Source organism: Biomphalaria glabrata, chromosome 2 (assembly GCF_947242115.1).
Source record: "Biomphalaria glabrata chromosome 2, xgBioGlab47.1, whole genome shotgun sequence".
Lineage (NCBI taxonomy): Eukaryota > Metazoa > Mollusca > Gastropoda > Planorbidae > Biomphalaria > Biomphalaria glabrata.
Window position 1 is genome coordinate 37,779,477 of NC_074712.1, and position 21,068 is coordinate 37,800,544.

Genomic DNA, 21,068 nt, shown 5'->3' on the forward strand with positions numbered 1-21,068 from the left:
CAGACTCTATAAGATACATATTGATGAGCATATGTTTTTATGTCCAGACTCTATAATATAAGATACATATTGATGAGCATATGTTTTTGTCTATGTCCAGACTCTATACACAGAATGCAGTTCCTCTACAATATCTCCTATTTGGATAAAGGGGAGACCATTCTACAAGCTGAGTTTCGTATTTTTAAAATGAGGCCAGGCCCATCGCCCACTTCATTCCATGACCAGAGGATATCACACCATATTCTAGTAAGTACATTCTCCCTTAGACTCGTCTATTTCAAACAACTGTTTTACTATGGCTAACGTAATAAGGACAAAGTCTGTAATTTATAAGAGTTTAATAGTTTAATATACCTTAGATTTACATTTATTTATCATTGTCCTTATTTATTGTAATTTTTATTTTAATAACGTAGTTTATATTTCTCATCTGATTATTAACTTAATTAATATAATGAAACTCTTGAATAGAAGTGTTAATACAAGGACATTGTGTTGTAGCCTCACACCGCTGGTACAACTAAACTAAAGGCGTATTCATTTCTTAATGCCGAACTTGAATTAAACATTACAATTCTTATTTTTAAACAGAAAAAAAATTTAATGTAACTTTCAATAATAATTTATACCCAGTTTTCAACCTATATATGTATATGTCTGTAGAATCCCCAGTGAAATAATGGTATCTTTAACAATTTTAAGCTATAACTCTTTGGTCACTCGTCTGAAGCCAGTTCCATCACGTCAATTTCTTGCCCCTGTCTATAACTGCTATGGACTTACTCGTGACCACATCAGAATCTATTGAGCTTATAGAAACAAAGTATCCGCCATAGATCTACTTATGATTGAATCAGAAACACACACACACACAAGCACACACACATACACCATGACAATAAATCATCTTAAGTCTACGTGTTTTAATTTAAAAGAAAACAAAAATTTTTGTTTGTTTGCAAAACGATATTCACTTTTGACTATCATCTTCCTTGAACTGGTGTGGATGTTGTTTGAACCAAAAACATTATTATTATTAAAACTTTCGGATGGATTCAATGGCGGCCTTTATCATCCATTTTAAGATCCGTTTAATTAAAGGTGTTCTACGAACCACCTTTGACTCAATACCAAACCTTTACCCAAACTCAATCTTAAGTTTGCTCAAAATGTGAGAAATTGGGCCGGAAGTAAACATCAATACACAAAGTCTGGGAGCTAAGAGAAAAAAAGAATGAAATTCAAATGAATGAATGTTTTGTAAAGTAGTTAAAAGAAGTAAAGCTGTTTTTTTTCAACCCTAACCTATGTAACATATAATTTAATTTTTAGATCTAGATCTAGTAATTCAACATAAAAAATAAGAGTGCTCTCGTCTCATAATTATTATTTTGCAATTTTTAGATACATAATCTAGAAAGATCTAGGTAATCAATCTATTTGAATGTACATAAGATGATTTAAATCAACATGAATTATTTCCATCTAGGATTTTTGAAACATTATCTCAATGGAAAAAAAACAGGAAATGGCTTCGTTTCATATATTTGTGTGAATATCCTGGAAATGATTTTGCATTATTTCTAAACTTTGAAAACTAAAGACAGAAAAGATTGATTGGGGCGACTCCCCTTAGAGCCTGAAAAAAAAGTTTACGTACATAAAAATCTATATATATATAGGTCTGTGAATCGATCAGTCGCGGATAAGAATTTATTTCTGGTTTCCAGTCTAGATATAATATATAAGTCTATGATCTTGACTTCGAGTCTAATTCTTTTGTGAGAGATAGATAAGGAGGAAAGCTACGGGCCACAACAAACTATATAAAGCCTGGGAAACAAAACTATGGGGCGTAGCCGCTGTGTCCTGCTAGGGACAATACAAATTGACCTTTGTTTCCATTGTTCTAGATTGCAATGTTAATATCTAGATCTAGCTCTAGCAAAACAGTTCGTAGTCAGAACAGACAAAGAATGTAATCACGTTCACTTCTAAACTTTTTAAAAATCGTTTTGCATCGTAACAATGACGTCTGCTCCTTTTCCTTCCAAACAACAGCATGCTGGGAAAAATGAAAAAAAGGCATGGGAAGTGTGCAGTAGAACAATAGAATTAACAGAACAATAGAAACAATAAACCAATTAAACCAATATAATTAATGGAAGAATGAACGCAATTGAATTATTAGAAAACTCTGTTGAACACTAGAATCATTGGAACAACAGTATCAACAGACAATACAATCAATACAATTATTAGGAGCATAAGAAATATATAATTTACAGAGCAATAAAAACAATAGAACTGTAGATAGTATCGATAGAATCAATAAAAACATTTGAATCATTTGAATCAATAAAATTAATAGATCAATGAAATGTATAATTAAATCGTTGAACAAATATAACTTACTGTTGTACATTTCACATGTAATGTTCAAGAGAAACTGGGCTATGAACGTAGATCTTGTGTACTATCGTACTAATGTTTGCTCTAATTATGTATTGAATTTTTGTAATGCACAATTGTGAAACAAATAATAAAGATGATTATTATATGACTAGTCGAGCGGCGGAGTAGCATACGGCGCTATTTTGGCAGGGCCGACCTTAGGCCACTGCAACCTATGCGACTGCACTGCAGTGGGCCCCGCAAATTCATAGAACCCGCGCTAGTCCTAGGTGTAAATTATTAAATTGAACCATTTTATAACTTATAACAGAATTCCCGCAGCCTCCTGATTTACCAGGAGCTCCTTGAAATCTCCTGAAATTGCAAAATATACGAAAAAGTCCCGGAAATCTCCGAAAATTATTAAAAATCTTTTGAAAACTCATACAAATCTCATGAAATATGTCGACAAAACTTGTCAAATTGGAAAACGTCAATCCTACGCGCAATAAGTAAAAAACGGCATTTTACATTACCCGTGATTGTGTAATCTGGTGAAAGAAGCTTCTCGCGCCTCAAACTAATAAAGAATGACTTCAGGTCAACAGATGATGTAAAGGTCGTCTGTTTTTGTAGCCTACGGTTTAACGAGGTTGTCATGTGGCCAGCACAACGACCAACCGCCTTTACTTTTCCCCAACTAATGTCAGGTACCCATTAGAGCTGGGTAGACTCAGAGGTACCCATTAGAGCTGGGTGGACTCAGAGGTACCCATTAGAGCTGGCTGGACTCAGAGGTACCCATTAGAGCTGGCTGGACTCAGAGGTACCCATTAGAGCTGGGTGGACTCAGAGGCGCCCGAAGATCACGAAATTAAAAATCCCAGTCTTCACCACTCAGCCACCGCACATCCAATAATGATAATAATAATGATAATTATATTGATAATAATAATAATAATAACCAGGGGTCAGTCTACTCTCTGACTCACATCCCACACAATTAAGAGGTGCTGTTGGTGGTAGAACAAGAGGAGGCGAAGGGATCAAATGCGCGAGAGAAATGAATAGTGACATTATCAAATCGTTCCTCCTCCGTATAAATGAATGTGATGATCAACCTTTCCCAGGTTATGGGTAACAACTCGTCCAGGAATTCAACAAAATATCCCTTAACATTCCTAAGAAGATTCTCGTAACCTGCCAGAGGGCGGCACTGTTGCAGACCTGCCACATCACCAGAAAGTTCCTCAGTGGAAACTGTTAAAGGGACTACGATGAATTTTGTTTCACTTTAACGAAACTCGACCCTGGCAGCTCCAGAGAATGAATACTCGTTCTTTTCTAACATATTCATAATCTTTATTACCCGTGAGGAAAATTTGTTTACAACAAAGTATCGAGAGAACAATATTGAGTTAAAATATAGAACAATGTTGCGTTAAAATATAGAACAATGTTAAGTTAAAATATAGAACAATGTTAAGTTAAAATATTGAGGATATTTATTGTGTCTTCTAAAGTAAAGATAATCACAACATTTACATATGCGTAAATAAAATGCAAATAGCTGTAGCTCTTATTTTTCTCGCTTGTTGTAAAGCGCTGAGTTAATCTTCCACTTTTCTGCCTCTCTCTTGTGTTTATCTGATGTAAGCCTAGGGGCAAGATTTTGTCAGCTACAACCCCCACCCCCCAATACAGTGTAGTAGACATGCGAGGTAACTTGTCACCATTGTACTTAACATGTAGCACACAGTAGCAGTCTTCGGAAATGAGAACTCTTTTCAAAATGCGACTGAACTAAGAACTCGTCTCAATACGTAATGGTTCTTAATTGCTTAGAAATAATCCGCTTCCCAACCCACCCCTCCCCTCCTCCCTGTCATCTTCATTTGTGTTCAGTTCCCCCCCCCCCTGAATGTATTGAAGAGAATAGTTTCTGGTAGAGATATAAAAGAGATTTGAAGAAAGACGAAGATGTTGAAGAAAATGGCGGCGGTGGGGGAGATAACTTTCCGACATGTTAACGCCAAGAGAACTTAATTCCAAATGTCAGGCAGCCCAGTATGGGTCTCAAAACAACACGGCAGCAGACGTCGAGCAATAAGTTTTCAATGAAATCACCCAACTACAACATTTAGGTCACCTTGTCTATTGGATTCACCGGCAATAATTATAGATAGTTCAGCCTCCAGGCAAAGATATTTTCTTTGTAAAGTTTAGTTTGAAGGTAACGGAGAAAGCAAGACTACCCCATTAACAGAGACTTTATTCCCGGGGGTCTATATGTCACCAAGCTGTCAGCTCGCATCCACTTTGTTTCCCCAACGGCAATTTCCCAACAAGCAGCAATGGTGAAGATTCAAAGCACACCTCTGTCACTAACAAGAGGCGTCCGACTTTTTTTTTTAAACCGGAACATTCAATGTCATTAAGCAAGGACTGTAACGCCGTCAAGTGATGTCAGCATCATGGGCTTATTCATGCGTGACCTCCCCATGAGTTTACCAGACTTCTGGGACCAGAGACTCGATCACCGCATTCACTCAAGAAATACTGAATGTTCAAATTCGTTTCGAGCTAAATGGAAACCGGATGTGGTAGCTTAAAGGCAAACTTTTGGAACACCTTGTTGTTAGAGCAGTAATGAAGATGTGAACACTCTGTTGTTAGAACAGTAATGAAGATGTGAACACATTGTTGTTAGAACAGTAATGAAGATGTGAACACCTTGTTGTTAGAACAGTAATGAAGATGTGAACACCTTGTTGTTAGAGCAGTAATGAAGATGTGAACACCTTGTTGTTAGAGCAGTAATGAAGATGTGAACACATTGTTGTTAGAGCAGTAATGAAGATGTGAACACCTTGTTGTTAGAGCAGTAATGAAGATGTGAACACCTTGTTGTTAGAGCAGTAATGAAGATGTGAACACATTGTTGTTAGAGCAGTAATGAAGATGTGAACACATTGTTGTTAGAGCAGTAATGAAGATGTGAACACCTTGTTGTTAGAACAGTAATGAAGATGTGAACACTCTGTTGTTAGAGCAGTAATGAAGATGTGAACACTCTGTTGTTAGAACAGTAATGAAGATGTGAACACCTTGTTGTTAGAACAGTAATGAAGATGTGAACACTCTGTTGTTAGAACAGTAATGAAGATGTGAACACCTTGTTGTTAGAACAGTAATGAAGATGTGAACACTCTGTTGTTAGAACAGTAATGAAGATGTGAACACTCTGTTGTTAGAACAGTAATGAAGATGTGAACACCTTGTTGTTAGAGCAGTAATGAAGATGTGAACACCTTGTTGTTAGAGCAGTAATGAAGATGTGAACACCTTGTTGTTAGAGCAGTAATGAAGATGTGAACACCTTGTTGTTAGAGCAGTAATGAAGATGTGAACACCTTGTTGTTAGAGCAGTAATGAAGATGTGAACACCTTGTTGTTAGAGCAGTAATGAAGATGTGAACACCTTGTTGTTAGAACAGTAATGAAGATGTGAACACCTTGTTGTTAGAACAGTAATGAAGATGTGAACACTCTGTTGTTAGAGCAGTAATGAAGATGTGAACACTCTGTTGTTAGAACAGTAATGAAGATGTGAACACATTGTTGTTAGAACAGTAATGAAGATGTGAACACTCTGTTGTTAGAACAGTAATAAAGATGTGAACACCTTGTTATTAGAGCAGTAATGAAGATGTGAACACTCTGTTGTTAGAACAGTAATGAAGATGTGAACACTCTGTTGTTAGAACAGTAATGAAGATGTGAACACCTTGTTGTTAGAGCAGTAATGAAGATGTGAACACCTTGTTGTTAGAGCAGTAATGAAGATGTGAACACCTTGTTGTTAGAGCAGTAATGAAGATGTGAACACCTTGTTGTTAGAGCAGTAATGAAGATGTGAACACCTTGTTGTTAGAGCAGTAATGAAGATGTGAACACCTTGTTGTTAGAGCAGTAATGAAGATGTGAACACCTTGTTGTTAGAGCAGTAATGAAGATGTGAACACCTTGTTGTTAGAGCAGTAATGAAGATGTGAACACCTTGTTGTTAGAACAGTAATGAAGATGTGAACACCTTGTTGTTAGAACAGTAATGAAGATGTGAACACTCTGTTGTTAGAACAGTAATGAAGATGTGAACACCTTGTTGTTAGAGCAGTAATGAAGATGTGAACACATTGTTGTTAGAACAGTAATGAAGATGTGAACACTCTGTTGTTAGAACAGTAATGAAGATGTGAACACATTGTTGTTAGAGCAGTAATGAAGATGTGAACACCTTGTTGTTAGAGCAGTAATGAAGATGTGAACACCTTGTTGTTAGAACAGTAATGAAGATGTGAACACTCTGTTGTTAGAACAGTAATGAAGATGTGAACACCTTGTTGTTAGAGCAGTAATGAAGATGTGAACACATTGTTGTTAGAACAGTAATGAAGATGTGAACACATTGTTGTTAGAACAGTAATGAAGATGTGAACACCTTGTTGTTAGAACAGTAATGAAGATGTGAACACCTTGTTGTTAGAGCAGTAATGAAGATGTGAACACCTTGTTGTTAGAGCAGTAATGAAGATGTGAACACATTGTTGTTAGAGCAGTAATGAAGATGTGAACACCTTGTTGTTAGAGCAGTAATGAAGATGTGAACACATTGTTGTTAGAGCAGTAATGAAGATGTGAACACCTTGTTGTTAGAGCAGTAATGAAGATGTGAACACCTTGTTGTTAGAGCAGTAATGAAGATGTGAACACATTGTTGTTAGAGCAGTAATGAAGATGTGAACACATTGTTGTTAGAGCAGTAATGAAGATGTGAACACCTTGTTGTTAGAACAGTAATGAAGATGTGAACACTCTGTTGTTAGAGCAGTAATGAAGATGTGAACACTCTGTTGTTAGAACAGTAATGAAGATGTGAACACCTTGTTGTTAGAACAGTAATGAAGATGTGAACACTCTGTTGTTAGAACAGTAATGAAGATGTGAACACCTTGTTGTTAGAACAGTAATGAAGATGTGAACACTCTGTTGTTAGAACAGTAATGAAGATGTGAACACTCTGTTGTTAGAACAGTAATGAAGATGTGAACACTCTGTTGTTAGAACAGTAATGAAGATGTGAACACCCTGTTGTTAGAACAGTAATGAAGATGTGAACACTCTGTTGTTAGAACAGTAATGAAGATGTGAACACCTTGTTGTTAGAACAGTAATGAAGATGTGAACACATTGTTGTTAGAACAGTAATGAAGATGTGAACACATTGTTGTTAGAACAGTAATGAAGATGTGAACACCTTGTTGTTAGAACAGTAATGAAGATGTGAACACCTTGTTGTTAGAACAGTAATGAAGATGTGAACACTCTGTTGTTAGAGCAGTAATGAAGATGTGAACACTCTGTTGTTAGAACAGTAATGAAGATGTGAACACATTGTTGTTAGAACAGTAATGAAGATGTGAACACTCTGTTGTTAGAACAGTAATAAAGATGTGAACACCTTGTTATTAGAGCAGTAATGAAGATGTGAACACTCTGTTGTTAGAACAGTAATGAAGATGTGAACACTCTGTTGTTAGAACAGTAATGAAGATGTGAACACCTTGTTGTTAGAGCAGTAATGAAGATGTGAACACCTTGTTGTTAGAGCAGTAATGAAGATGTGAACACCTTGTTGTTAGAGCAGTAATGAAGATGTGAACACCTTGTTGTTAGAGCAGTAATGAAGATGTGAACACCTTGTTGTTAGAGCAGTAATGAAGATGTGAACACATTGTTGTTAGAACAGTAATGAAGATGTGAACACTCTGTTGTTAGAACAGTAATGAAGATGTGAACACCTTGTTGTTAGAACAGTAATGAAGATGTGAACACATTGTTGTTAGAGCAGTAATGAAGATGTGAACACTCTGTTGTTAGAACAGTAATGAAGATGTGAACACATTGTTGTTAGAACAGTAATGAAGATGTGAACACTCTGTTGTTAGAGCAGTAATGAAGATGTGAACACATTGTTTTTAGAACAGTAATGAAGATGTGAACACCTTGTTGTTAGAACAGTAATGAAGATGTGAACACCTTGTTGTTAGAGCAGTAATGAAGATGTGAACACTCTGTTGTTAGAACAGTAATGAAGATGTGAACACCTTGTTGTTAGAGCAGTAATGAAGATGTGAACACTCTGTTGTTAGAACAGTAATGAAGATGTGAACACTCTGTTGTTAGAACAGTAATGAAGATGTGAACACTTTGTTTTGAACATTGTACTTTTTGTTCCAGGGAAGATAACTCTTTTTTGTCTTTCCATCAGACCAAGAAATATGTCTTGTTGAATACTTAGCTAGTATAGCGACGCACCATAGTTGACGGACATTTAGTGACGTCACGGAAGTAGGTGACGGTTGGAAGAGGTTAGCGATTGGTTGTGAACGATGCAAGATATATAAACGGCTTTGTCGTCAGCTGTCTTAGATAGGGGAGACGACTCCATTATTGTCAGACTGGAAAGACGTGTTTCTTTAGCGAGTTAGATTTTGTTCAGAATACTATTTTATATTATCACTAGACATATGTTACCCGCGACCCGCGGGTCTTTATTTGCGCATTACTTTCGATATAGTCACTGAGAGTGTTTTGTAAACAATTAAACGAAAAAATAATGTAATAAGTAAAGCGAATGTGTCAATGTAAAAATAGTGTGAATGAAGCTATCAAATCAGAATAGCTAATAGGCTTAAATCCATTTGTTCAAATTAAAACATTTGCTTGTAGGCCTACATATATTTGATTAAAATTTGAGACGAATAGACTTAATTTTGTATGTCCATGTGTTAAAGTATAAAGTAGATCTTTAGGTAGACATAGATCTAAATCTACACTAATCTAGAGGCTTGTATAGAGTTCATTCTGTGTTGCGCATGCGTGACCTTTTTTCATGAATGAATATAGGCCTATCTCAACACGGCTACGCAGCTTTATTTAGCGAACAGCGAACGAATGTATTAAAAATGCTTTAGAAAAACAAATTTGAATGCTAATTTGATTAAAATATGAAATGAATGGACAATAATTAGTATGTTTATGTGTTAAAGCATAAAACTATCTTTGCGAAAAGAAGTTTTATCATCTTAGAGTTCAATAAGAGTTTTAGACCTAGACCTAAGCCTAGGAATAGACTCAGTAGAGAGATGTGTTAATGTGTAACCATTTGGTAATGTCTAATGAAAGGATGTTCGCCAGACAATACCCGCGGCCTGCGGGCCTAAGTTTGTGTTTACTAATCTAGTGGATTGGATTTAGATGTATGTTAAACTTAACTAATGATCCTTTCAAGTTTTTTCTCTTTCGCTACGAAAATAAAATTAGGTTTGCGAAAATGGGATTACCCGAAGCCGATACATTCATATCTATTAAAAAAGAAAAGAGCGATAGCTTTGTTAAATGAATGGGATTATAAAGTGAACAATTAAACGAAATAATTTTTAGTACGCGATTCATGAATGAATATAGATCTAGGCCTTTAACTCGGCTTCGCAGCGTTCGTAGATACATGGAGCTTTAGAAAACCAAATTTGAATGTTTATTTGATCAAAATATGAAATGAATGGACTTTAATTAATATGTTTATGTGTTAAAGTATAAAACTATCTGTGCGAAGAGAAGTTTTATCATCTTAGAGTTGAATTAGAGTTTTAGATCTAGGGATGGGATTATAAATTATAAAGTAAACAATTAAACGAATTAATATTTAGTACGCGATTCATTACTGAATTGTCTAATGAAAGAATGTTCGTCAGGAAATCTGTAATCACAGATATAAGGAACTAATTAATGTAAAAAATGCTTTTGAAACACAAAATTGAAGGTTAATTTTATTATATAATGAAATCAATGGATCTTCTTTTGTATTTTCATGTGTCAAAGTAAAAAACTATGTGCGCAAAGTGTATTTCTTAAAATTAGATCTAGGTCTAAATCCTTTCTATCTTTTCTCATGTCAACATTGTAGACATGGCCTAGATCCATAAAATACTATAGCTGTAATAGAGTCGGACAACTTTATTTTTTTTGAGGGTCTTAAGTTTGTTTTAGGGCTACAATACATACACTACGGTCTAAGTTGGTACCCAAGGAACATTCCTGCCTAGTTTTATCAAGATTGGTCAAGCGGTTTTGATGTCTATAAGTAACATCCATCCATCCATCCATCCATCCATCCATACATACATACATACATACATACATACACCTCACATTCTACTTTATAATATAGATTATGACTAAATTCTACTACACTTATTATATTATTACTAAAGTCTGCTACACTTATTATATTATGACTAAAGTCTACTACACTTTTTATATTATTACTAAAGTCTACTACACTTTTTATATTATTACTAAAGTCTACTACACTTTTTATATTATTACTAAAGTCTACTACACTTCTTATATTATTACTAAAGTCTACTACACTTCTTATATTATTGCTAAAGTCTACTACACTTATCTCCTCCCAAGTTACGTGTCTATATTGAAATGAAAATTGTATTTAGTATTATTCACAGAGGACGTTATTCGAGTTATATTCTAAGTTGTATACTTTAAGATAGATTACGCCTACAGCGGTTTAGTTTGGTGCTACAAGTCAACGACCGACCACCACATACTTGCAGCGCGTTCCTTACAAAGTACTATACAACGAGATTGTTATTACGTTAGATCATTAATTTGAAAAGTCTTCTAATAATTTGATCTTAATCCAAAGAATGAAAACATACATGCTTAGCGTAATCTGGGGGGGGGGGGAGGTTGGGTGATGAGTCAAACAGATGATTCATGGGCCTGGCGTCCCTCAGTTGCTCAGAGGACCACTAGGTAAAGGAACATTTCTTGACATAAATGAAGGTATGTTTAATGAAGATATCAAGAAATACTCTGAACTTTAAAGTGTGAAGACTTACATAAAAGATCTTTCAATGAACTTTAAAGTGTGAAGACTTACATAAAAGATCTTTCAATGAACTTTAAAGTGTGAAGACTTACATAAAAGATCTTTCAATGAACTTTAAAGTGTGAAGACTTACATAAAAGATCAGAGAACTAAGACAAAGACAAGATATATATATTTGCAATACATTCTGTCGAGATTGTTTTTTGACAAACAGACTTGTCCTAGTGGATTGTGTGACTGACTTTTCTTTTCCCCGCCAAAAAGCAAACATGTGATCTTCGAATTTAACGTTCTAAACAAAATATTCACGCAATTTATTCTCTTAGCTGTCATTCTATTATTGCATTTGATTTCCTTAAAATATCGAGACATTAGATCCCCGAATTATTTTAAGTGAATCTTTTTCTGTAGATAGATTTTAATAAAATTTTTGAAAGTAAATTCACAGAATGTGCACAATAGAGTCTTTTACAATAGCTGATCAAAATACTTCCTTGTTCTGCATACCGGAAATAGAAAAAAGTGCCATTGATGCAGGAGTGTCCATGTAGGAAAATGTCAAATCAGTTTTACGAAAATGTAAATTTTAAAATGTCAGAAACGTTATTTATTAATTTTCTTCCCAATTTTATAATAAAAGGGTTTCCTTGTAGTGTGTGTGATTGCTACTGTTGCCCAAATGGTCATGATTTAGAATTATTGTCCCCCATTTCTCATCCCGGAGGTTTGGGTCTGGATGAAAACATCTTTCTGTCAAAGAACTTTGACAACTTAAAGAATGTAGATAACCTTAAAACGTGAGAGTGTACATTGTAATGTTTCATATTGTCAAATGTCTGTCTTTACATTTAGAAAATAGTGTTAAATAATCAACAAAATCAATCATTAATACCATTGTTTTTCCATATAGGTAATTCACCCTACACGTGGATTTATATAATTTCAATTTGCATTGATTACCTAAACGAAAACTTTTTTTTTTGGCTGGGGGGAGGGGGGGGGGTGTGGATGCGAGATAAATTGGAAGTGCTCATCCGGCTAGTAGTGTGCCAGGGCCCTTGGGGCCTACAGGGGCTTTTATTCATTTTTAGAAGCATTGAGTTTTCATGACACTGACAATGTAAGATATACTCAATTAAGTGTGATGATACTATTGCTTGTAAGTTATACTCAATCAAATGTAATGATACTATTATTTGTCTAATGCAGTGTTTCCCAAACTTTTTGCTTACGGAACACTTTGCACATTCTGAGTATTTGTTTTTTAAAGAGATTACTTCACGTAGTGGCCTACTAGTTCATGATTGTATTAGTTCGTGGAATACCTAGTTAGGCCTCGCGGAACATGTTCTGAGGAACACAGCTCTTCGAAAGCACTGAAATGTAGGACATATTTTTTTAATGTCTTTTTGTAAATGTGAAGGATAATTATTATTTTTTTTTTGCCAAATTAGTTGTTTTTGTTTGAGGGGGGATTATAATATTCTTGATCCCCGCGCCCCAATTACCTTGCTACCTTGCTACGCCACTGCAACCGGGCTAGAAGTCTGCTGCAATCCACGTTTTCCAAAAGTGGTTATATGATAGTACAACCTTTGCGTGGGACATTATCGTCCTCAGTAATAATTAAAAAAAAAAAGAACTTTCCCCTGACCAAATGTTTTTCCCGGGTGTCCCTGTGTCTGATCTTTCTTGTTTTCATTTTTATTACCCATCGTTTTCTTTTTCAGGTCAAAGTTTATCAGATTTTAGATGTCCGTGATATGACGTCATCAAAGAATGTGGTCCTCCTGGATGCCCAAAAGATAAGCCTTCACGGCCACGGGTGGCGTGTGTTCAACGTGACGAGCGCTGTCTTCGCGTGGCATTACCGAACAAAACCCAATTACGGTAAAACCTCGACGTGTCTGTGTGTCCTTTTAATGTGACCTGACAGCCTGTACAATCCTAACACTGATAATGGGCTGCGCCGTGAAGCAAGGGTCGGAGTCTAATGACGTCCCACACAATGACTCTGGTAGTGTGAGAGTCACCTTTCAGAAAGTCTCCTCGGTATCTTGTGAAAACTAAGGCCAAAATAAAAGTGACAAGATGTAGAGATGCAGAAAATATCCCAAGAAAAGGAGATTCCGCTAAAATAATGTTTATCTCAAGATAGGGAGCTTCCGCTAAAATAATGTTTATCTCAAGATAGGGAGCTTCCGCTAAAATAATGTTTATCTCAAGATAGGGAGATTCCGCTAAAATAATGTTTATCTCAAGATAGGGAGCTTCCGCTAAAATAATGTTTATCTCAAGATAGGGAGCTTCCGCTAAAATAATGTTTATCACAAGATAGGGAGCTTCCGCTAAAATAATGTTTATCTCAAGAGAGTGAGATTCCGCTAAAGTAATGTTTATCACAAGAAACAAGGAAAGGAACATTGTTAAATAATGTTATACAAAATTTTTTTTTGTGTAAGTTAAATTTAAAGTTGAAACGGGAATGATTAACTGAGTCAATTTAAAGAGCAATAGCAGGCCAACAAAAGAAAACCAAACAATAAATCAAAAGGCTCTGTATTTTATTAATGCCGTGGGATAATTAGTAAATCGTTTACACTAGTAAAATTATTTATTAAAATCTTTTCAATAATCTGAACTGAATCTCATTGTTTTAATTATCTATGCATAAAACTGAACAAAATGTTAAAGCGTTGCTGAAAAGATAAACATCCTTCAATGACATCACGGCTGACGCAGCTAGAGTGTACTATTTGATGTCTAGAATGTACTATTTGATGTCTAGAGTGTACTATTTGATGTCTAGAGTGCACTATTTGATGTCTAGAGTGTACTATTTGATGTCTAGAGTGTACTATTTGATGTCTAGAGTGTACTATTTGATGTCTAGAGTGTACTATTTGATGTCTAGAGTGCACTATTTGATGTCTCTTCACTCGAGGCTAAAAGTTTGTTTTTGTCACGATTCAGTTCCTCCAACTCTCGCTTCAACTTTTCTATTTCCTCTTTCAGTTTGTGCAACTGCTTGGACTGGCTAGCTTTAAGTTGGCATTGTTCTAGGCGAGTTATTTCCATCTGGGTCAGCTCAATCTTCTTGTCGTAATAGTGCAAGTCACAGTCCACGGAGTGGTACAACCTTTTAGCCAAATACTGAATGGGATCAGCCGGGCGCACTTGCACCACATCCTGGAGGCAGTCGGGTAGAACGCGGCCAACTGCTTGGCGCAAATATACTCCATCGACTGTTGATATGTTAGGATGGTGGGGGCTAAAAGCTTCCTGTCTTGCATGCTGTTGCTCCGGATAGTGTACTGTGTAAGAAGATGTTGGGAGCTCATTTTTATCGGGATCCAGACTGATAGTTTTATCGGGATCCATACTGATAGTTTTATCGGGATCCATACTGATAGTTTTATCGGGATCCATACTGATAGTTTTATCGGGATCCATACTGATAGTTTTATCGGGATCCATACTGATAGTTTTATCGGGATCCATACTGATAGTTTTATCGGGATCCATACTGATAGTTTTATCGGGATTCATACTGATAGTTTTATCAAGACAAAGAGGATGTAACTTTTAAAATTGAAGTCGTTTAAATAAATATCGATGCACAGGATCTCAGAACGATGTCATTTTACGCAGAGAGAGAAGAGAGAGTGATGGTACTTAGCTGCATAGCTGCAATACCAATATGACTTCTGTTCGTAGTCATTTCTCTATTGTAAGGTCTCACATAGACATCCCGATCTATTCAATACTGAGTTGTTTAAGTTGATATAAAAACAAATCTTGACTTGCTGAGCGAATGAGGCTGTTGCCCGTTTGAGGATCTCTGATTTACCAAGCATTTTTCTTTTGCATTGAGACATGCTTCAGTCTACTCAAAAACTATGTACAGTCTTAGATTTAAAAAGGAATAGATTTAGTCTAGGTCTTAATTATGCTTGCATCGTGAGGTGTGCACTGAGTAGAAAGAAGAATTGTATACAGGCTGGGAATGAGACTTTCGGCTAGATTGTGAACTAGACTGTGGACTAGACTGTGCACTACTAGTCTCTCCATGAAGCCTCTACACAATCATGACAATGCTAGAGTCCAACTGCTTACCTATGGTCTAAACCCTAAGCCATGATGGAGATGTGCTTCTATTAGAAAAGTTGTTAGTGCTTAACTGTGCAAGATAAACAAGCTAATAATAGCCAATAATAGCTTTGTGTTTACACCAGCGACACTCACATTTGCGCATCATATTTCTAAAACACTTATTTAAAAAATCTTACACAGAACTATACATTTTATTATTACCAATCAATACTTTAAGCACAATAACAATTCAGAAAGCCATCTATTACATAAATAGAACAACGTAATCCAACAACACTCCTGTTCAATCATTTCACGAACTACTGCTATAGACAGCATTGGTTAACAATATGTCGTAAATATTGCTTCAAGAAATTAGTGGGACTAATAGATTTTCAAAATTCTAAATCTGGATCTTATTAATTAAGGAAACGAAAGGATTCATGAAATCTAAGCAGACGTGAAGATATTACTAGAACTAGATCCTAACATTTAAAAAAAAAATATTTTGGCCTCTTGGAAATAGGTTTCGGGGCTAGCCCGCCAGAGCCTATTCGATGGGGATGCTTGAATTGTGTTGCTAAATCTGAACATTCCAATAAACTCCTCATAACATCTAACCCAATCTTTTTTTTTTCCAGCAGCGTCTTTCATTATTCAGTAAATTCAAAGTTCAGATATTTACCTAGTTTACAAAATGACTTTAAGGTCACGACAATTGTTTAAAATCAATTTTGTAATATCTTTTTTTTTCACAGACTAAATAAACAAACTAGTTTCTAAGTTATTTCCAGTCTTTGAATGTTATTCTTGTTCCTTTGCTTAGGTTTTCTTGTGACCGCGGAAAGTTCTTCCGGTATTCCACTGGATAGCAACCACATCCGGTTCGCTCAACGGAACGAGCATCACGACAGTAAACAACCGATTCTTGTGGTCTACACAGACAATGGTCAGCGGAAACACCCGACATATATTTCTCCCGAGGATGAAGGTCTGTAAATTATGTTGCATAACGTTTTGTTTCTTTTCAGATTCTTGACTCAAAATTAGTCCCCGCCATTGTTATCTTTAATTTCTTTTCACAAAAAATCTCAAACATAGGAATAGCCTATGGCTCTGTGTCTACTATGATTCAAGATTTATTCGCGAATGTTTGCCTCGGACCTCCAATTACCTAATGTGGTCGCTAACTCAACCTTTCATTATCTCATGTATCGGCGATTAAATAGGGAAGGGAGTCCTCCTTTTAATTGGCCAGCAACTTATTTGTTTTTCAATTATGAAAACTTACAAAAAATATTGAAAACTTAAATCTAAATACTTTGTAAGTTAATCTCTAGCGTTAAACTTAATCAGAAAATATTCTGTTGAATATAAAAAGATTTTAAAAGTCTTTTTCTTTTCGCAAATTAAACAAAAATGTTTCCATACTTCCTGGACATGGTATAGAGAAAGCAAGAAACAGATTATTTATGAACACATGTTTTTTTTCCTATAGGCTTTTAATAACAACTTCTTTCTCTTTTGCAGAATATTTAGAGATCAAAGAAGACATTGTAAACCGGGAACACAAACTAAACGGAACTTTCCGAGAAAGCATTCGTAAACTGAACGAAAAGACCCGAAACGCTAACAGAACCAGACGAAGCACGGAACCGGAAGATAACGGACGGAAGAAGCGAACATTCGACATGTTCCGGAACCGAAGGTCGTGCTCCAGGTACGAGATGCTTGTTGACTTTGAGAAGATCGGCTGGTCGGGCTGGATCATCTCCCCCAACAGCTACAACGCCTATCAGTGCAAGGGCAAGTGCCCCTTCCCACTGGGCCAGAGCCAGAAGCCGACCAACCACGCCACGGTGCAGAGCATCGTCCACGCCCTGAGTGTGGTGAAAGACGTGGACACGCCGTGCTGTGTGCCCAACAAGCTCTACTCCATCAGCTTGCTCTACTTTGACGACAACGAGAACGTCATCTTGAAGCAGTATGACGACATGGTGGTTGCTAGCTGTGGTTGTCACTAAAGGCAACCCACGAATGTCTTGTTCCTTGTTACTCCACACAAGTGTGAGAGCGAGATCGTCTCGGAAGCTGTTCGCTGCAATTAGAACCACTTTGCACTGACAACCATTCTGCAATGGCAGCCACTTTGCTATGACAACCACTTTGCATTGACGACCATTCTACCCTAGCAAGCACTTTATAATACTTACCCCCCAATAAAACTCAGAAATCCAAATATCTTACAATAAAAGAGAAGCTCATGAAAGTCAATCAGCAATATTGACTGAACATGAGCCCCTGGCTGCATCATTGAAGCTTACACGGATGCTTTATTTCTCTGAATAAATGGAGCCATTAAAGTGTGTTGCTACGATTGGGTTCCATATTTAACAAATGGGATGCCATGTACGACCATGATAAAAAGACCATTTAAAATAACCGCTATTTTAACATTTTAAAAAATCCTGTGTTGTTCCCATAAAATGTGAAATGTCACGGCTAGGCTAACCGATTGGTCTCAAATCAAAACAAGAATATGAATGTGTTTAGTTTTTTTTTTTTAAATCATCATTTTGTTTGGACGACTATTTTAGTCATGTTTTGTTTCGCCATCCTAGCACGCGTAAGATTTTTTTTTTTTTGATGGAACAATTTTTGTATTAAGCCAACATTATTGACAATGCACATTTCATGACGGGCAATTTACAAAAGCATTGAAAGAGAATGCTCAGAAATAAATGACCATGTCAACAGTTGTATGTAAACTCCATCACAAAGAAAGTATACTCATTCTTTGCCTTTAAGTTCTTCCTAATTTTGTGAACAACTTACTATGACATTGCTAATGGCTTGAAAATACTTGGAAGACCTCTGCTTCTATTTCACCAAAAGTCTAGCTAACGTTATCTAGTAGGCCTACCCAACTGATCTTTACTTCACTCTAAATGTACACTTTGTCCCAGGATATAAAATGTAAAACAGTTTGTGTCACGTTCTAGTTTTAAATATAGAACTTTTGTTACCATACTCAAAAAATCAGATAATGTTTGTCTCGTATTGACCATTCTTCACACATATTAGCCCAGAGTGCCATACCAACAGCAGTGAACACCCTTATTTAATTAGACAGGAAGTAAGTCTGTGACGTTAGAATCACGTGATCCCTTGGCTTCTATCTCAGATCAGTAAATCATAAAGAGTAAACAAGGCAGTGTCTCCCGAGTTCAAAGGTCAAGGAAGATTGCTGTACTTGCATAGTTTTCGCCAGTGTCACGTATTAAGCTATTGTGTGTGATTTGTCTTTCCGTCGATATTCGTAGTTTTATCTTGGACGATGCTGTGGTATAAATCTGGCCTTGATGCATCACTGTGCAAGCTTAAGCTAGCCACGATTTATAGATTTAGGCCTAGGCCTTAATGTCTCTATAGGGGACGAAATATGTCTCCCATTCAATCAGAAAGTAGTTCTCATGGAGGTGAATAATAACGAATGAAATCTCTATTGTACAAAAATGTAAAGTCCTTGAGACGAATACAAAGATTTCAACATAGATGGTGCAGGAATTGTGTGAGGGGTGCACGCTATGTGGTCGGGAGAACATTATTTGAGGAGGGGGGGAGGGGAATAAAAGAGATTGTTGAAAGGATAGAAGAAGGATTCTGAACAGGTTCTCATATTACCAGGTAGAGACACTTTTATTCTATTTTTCTTCCAATGTTAATGTCTCTGTAATGTATGCAGGCCTGAATAACTCACTTTTACATGTAGATCTAGTGAAGGTGTGGTGTTTGAGTCTTTAGAGACGCTGATTGTATCGACTGTGGGAGAGAGCTTTTCTTAGACAGCTGAACAAAAGTAACACAAATATCTGACAAAGCGTAGAAAAACTCATCACGCTGGCCTATATATGAGACGTGAAATTTAGTTTGATTCTAAAGTTATATAAAAAACATAGAAAGTAAGTGACCATATTATAAAGTACACACTTTGGAATATGAGCGTAATAACTACATTTAATTGTACACGTGTGTGTGTGTGTGTGTGTATGGAAGAGGTGGGGAGGGTTGAAATTCCTGAGAACTTAGAGACAGAAAAAAAGTTTGTCTTAAAAAAAAACTTCTTGAAAAGGTCTCCATCCTACAATCTTAACGTAACCTTAGTCACTAAGAACAACTTAAACAATATAGCAGTGCCATAGGAACAGGACATGACATCCAGTGTTTCCCTGTTAGCATGGTTCCTGGAATTACTAGCCAATCGAATCTTAATCACTGTCCGACTTTCTTATTCAATTAATCTAGGTCTAAAAAAATAATTAAGTATTGTAAATTAAATGAAAAAAACAAACAAACAATTTATAGATGACTCTTGTACAAGGCATTGAAGATCTTATCATTTGGATGTAGGTGATTGATTGGTTATTTACATTTATTTGTTCAATGTTTCATGATTGAGAAATTGACATTCATTAAATCAAACAAATTATTAGTTTTTGTTTTCTTTGTATTCAGTGTAACATTTTAAAATCTTCTTTCATCCTGACTTAGTCATTCAGTCATTCATCTTGACTCAAACTTTCACACATTTTCATGACTCGGGAATTTAATCATTCATCTTTTGACTCGGGCATTAAATCAATCATTCATCTTGACTCGGGCATTAAGTCATTTATTTTGTCTTGGGCATTAAGTCGATCTTCTTCACTCGGCCATTCATTCATTTGTCTGGACTCGGGCATTCAATCATTCATCTTGACTCGGGCATTCAATCATTCGTCTTGACTCGGGCATTCAATCATTCATCTTGACTCGGGCATTCAATCATTCATCTTAAAAGGGGCTTACATCTTGCGTTGAGCCTGTTTCGTTGACCATTGACTATTTTCAGACTAAAATACACACAAACCAAATCATTTATTTCCGTCATTTGGACAGTTTCCTTGAATGTGTTGAAGCTATGCCTCTATGTTTATTTTAATCCCACAGCAAGAAACACATTTTATTTTTTTAAACTATACGTTTCTTACGGAAGCGGACGGCAGTATAAAACCTCGCATTGAGAAACAAATGAAGAGAAATGTTTCCAAATGTTTTCAAGCACAAGGAATGCACTAGGTCTCAAAAAGAATGCTGACTTTAAAAAAAGCCCGTCCCCAGTTTAGTTACTGCCCTTGGTTTTGTAGCAAAGATTTAGTAAACATTTTAAATAATAACTCTAAAAGCAAGACGCGACACACAAGTTGCGACGTCGCAGGTCAGTGTTGAGGCCTGTTATAACGATCGGCCTCTTTGAGTGTCAAGTCTTGCTTTTATAGTTATTATTATATTAGTTATTAAGCAAGGCGCGACACTCAAAGAGGCCGATCGTTATAACAGGCCTCAACACTGACCTGCGACGTCGCAACTTGTGGGGAGTTTACACCAATAGCGCGTGTCACGTCACAGATCGAAAGTCTTGAGTCATATTTTGTAAGTTAAAAAAAAAAAAAATAGGGTTGATCATACAAAAGGTAAATAAAGTCATTTGTGACCCGGTGCACAGAAAATAAATGACCTTTTTATTATTGGAGATGTCCAGCGTCTCAATCAATGTATCAAACCA

General features: G+C 36.1%; 2 protein-coding genes across 2 annotated transcripts in view; one reads left to right on the forward strand and one right to left on the reverse strand.

Annotated features, from left to right (window-relative positions):
- LOC106065717 (bone morphogenetic protein 2-like) overlaps positions 1-19,955 on the forward strand; it is a 65,771-nt gene extending 45,816 nt beyond the window's left edge. The window contains exons 3-6 of the mRNA XM_056020356.1: positions 101-249; positions 13,102-13,261; positions 16,290-16,454; positions 16,994-19,955. Coding sequence (XP_055876331.1) covers positions 101-249; positions 13,102-13,261; positions 16,290-16,454; positions 16,994-17,487 — 968 coding nt within the window. The 3' untranslated portion in view covers positions 17,488-19,955. The remainder of the gene's footprint in view (positions 1-100; positions 250-13,101; positions 13,262-16,289; positions 16,455-16,993) is intronic.
- On the reverse strand, positions 13,919-15,582 carry LOC106065492 (uncharacterized). The gene has a single exon (XM_013224362.2). It carries the CDS (start codon positions 14,918-14,920, stop codon positions 14,282-14,284), a length of 639 nt encoding a protein of 212 aa, XP_013079816.2. The 5' UTR covers positions 14,921-15,582; the 3' UTR covers positions 13,919-14,281.
- Positions 19,956-21,068: the final 1,113 nt, after the last annotated feature.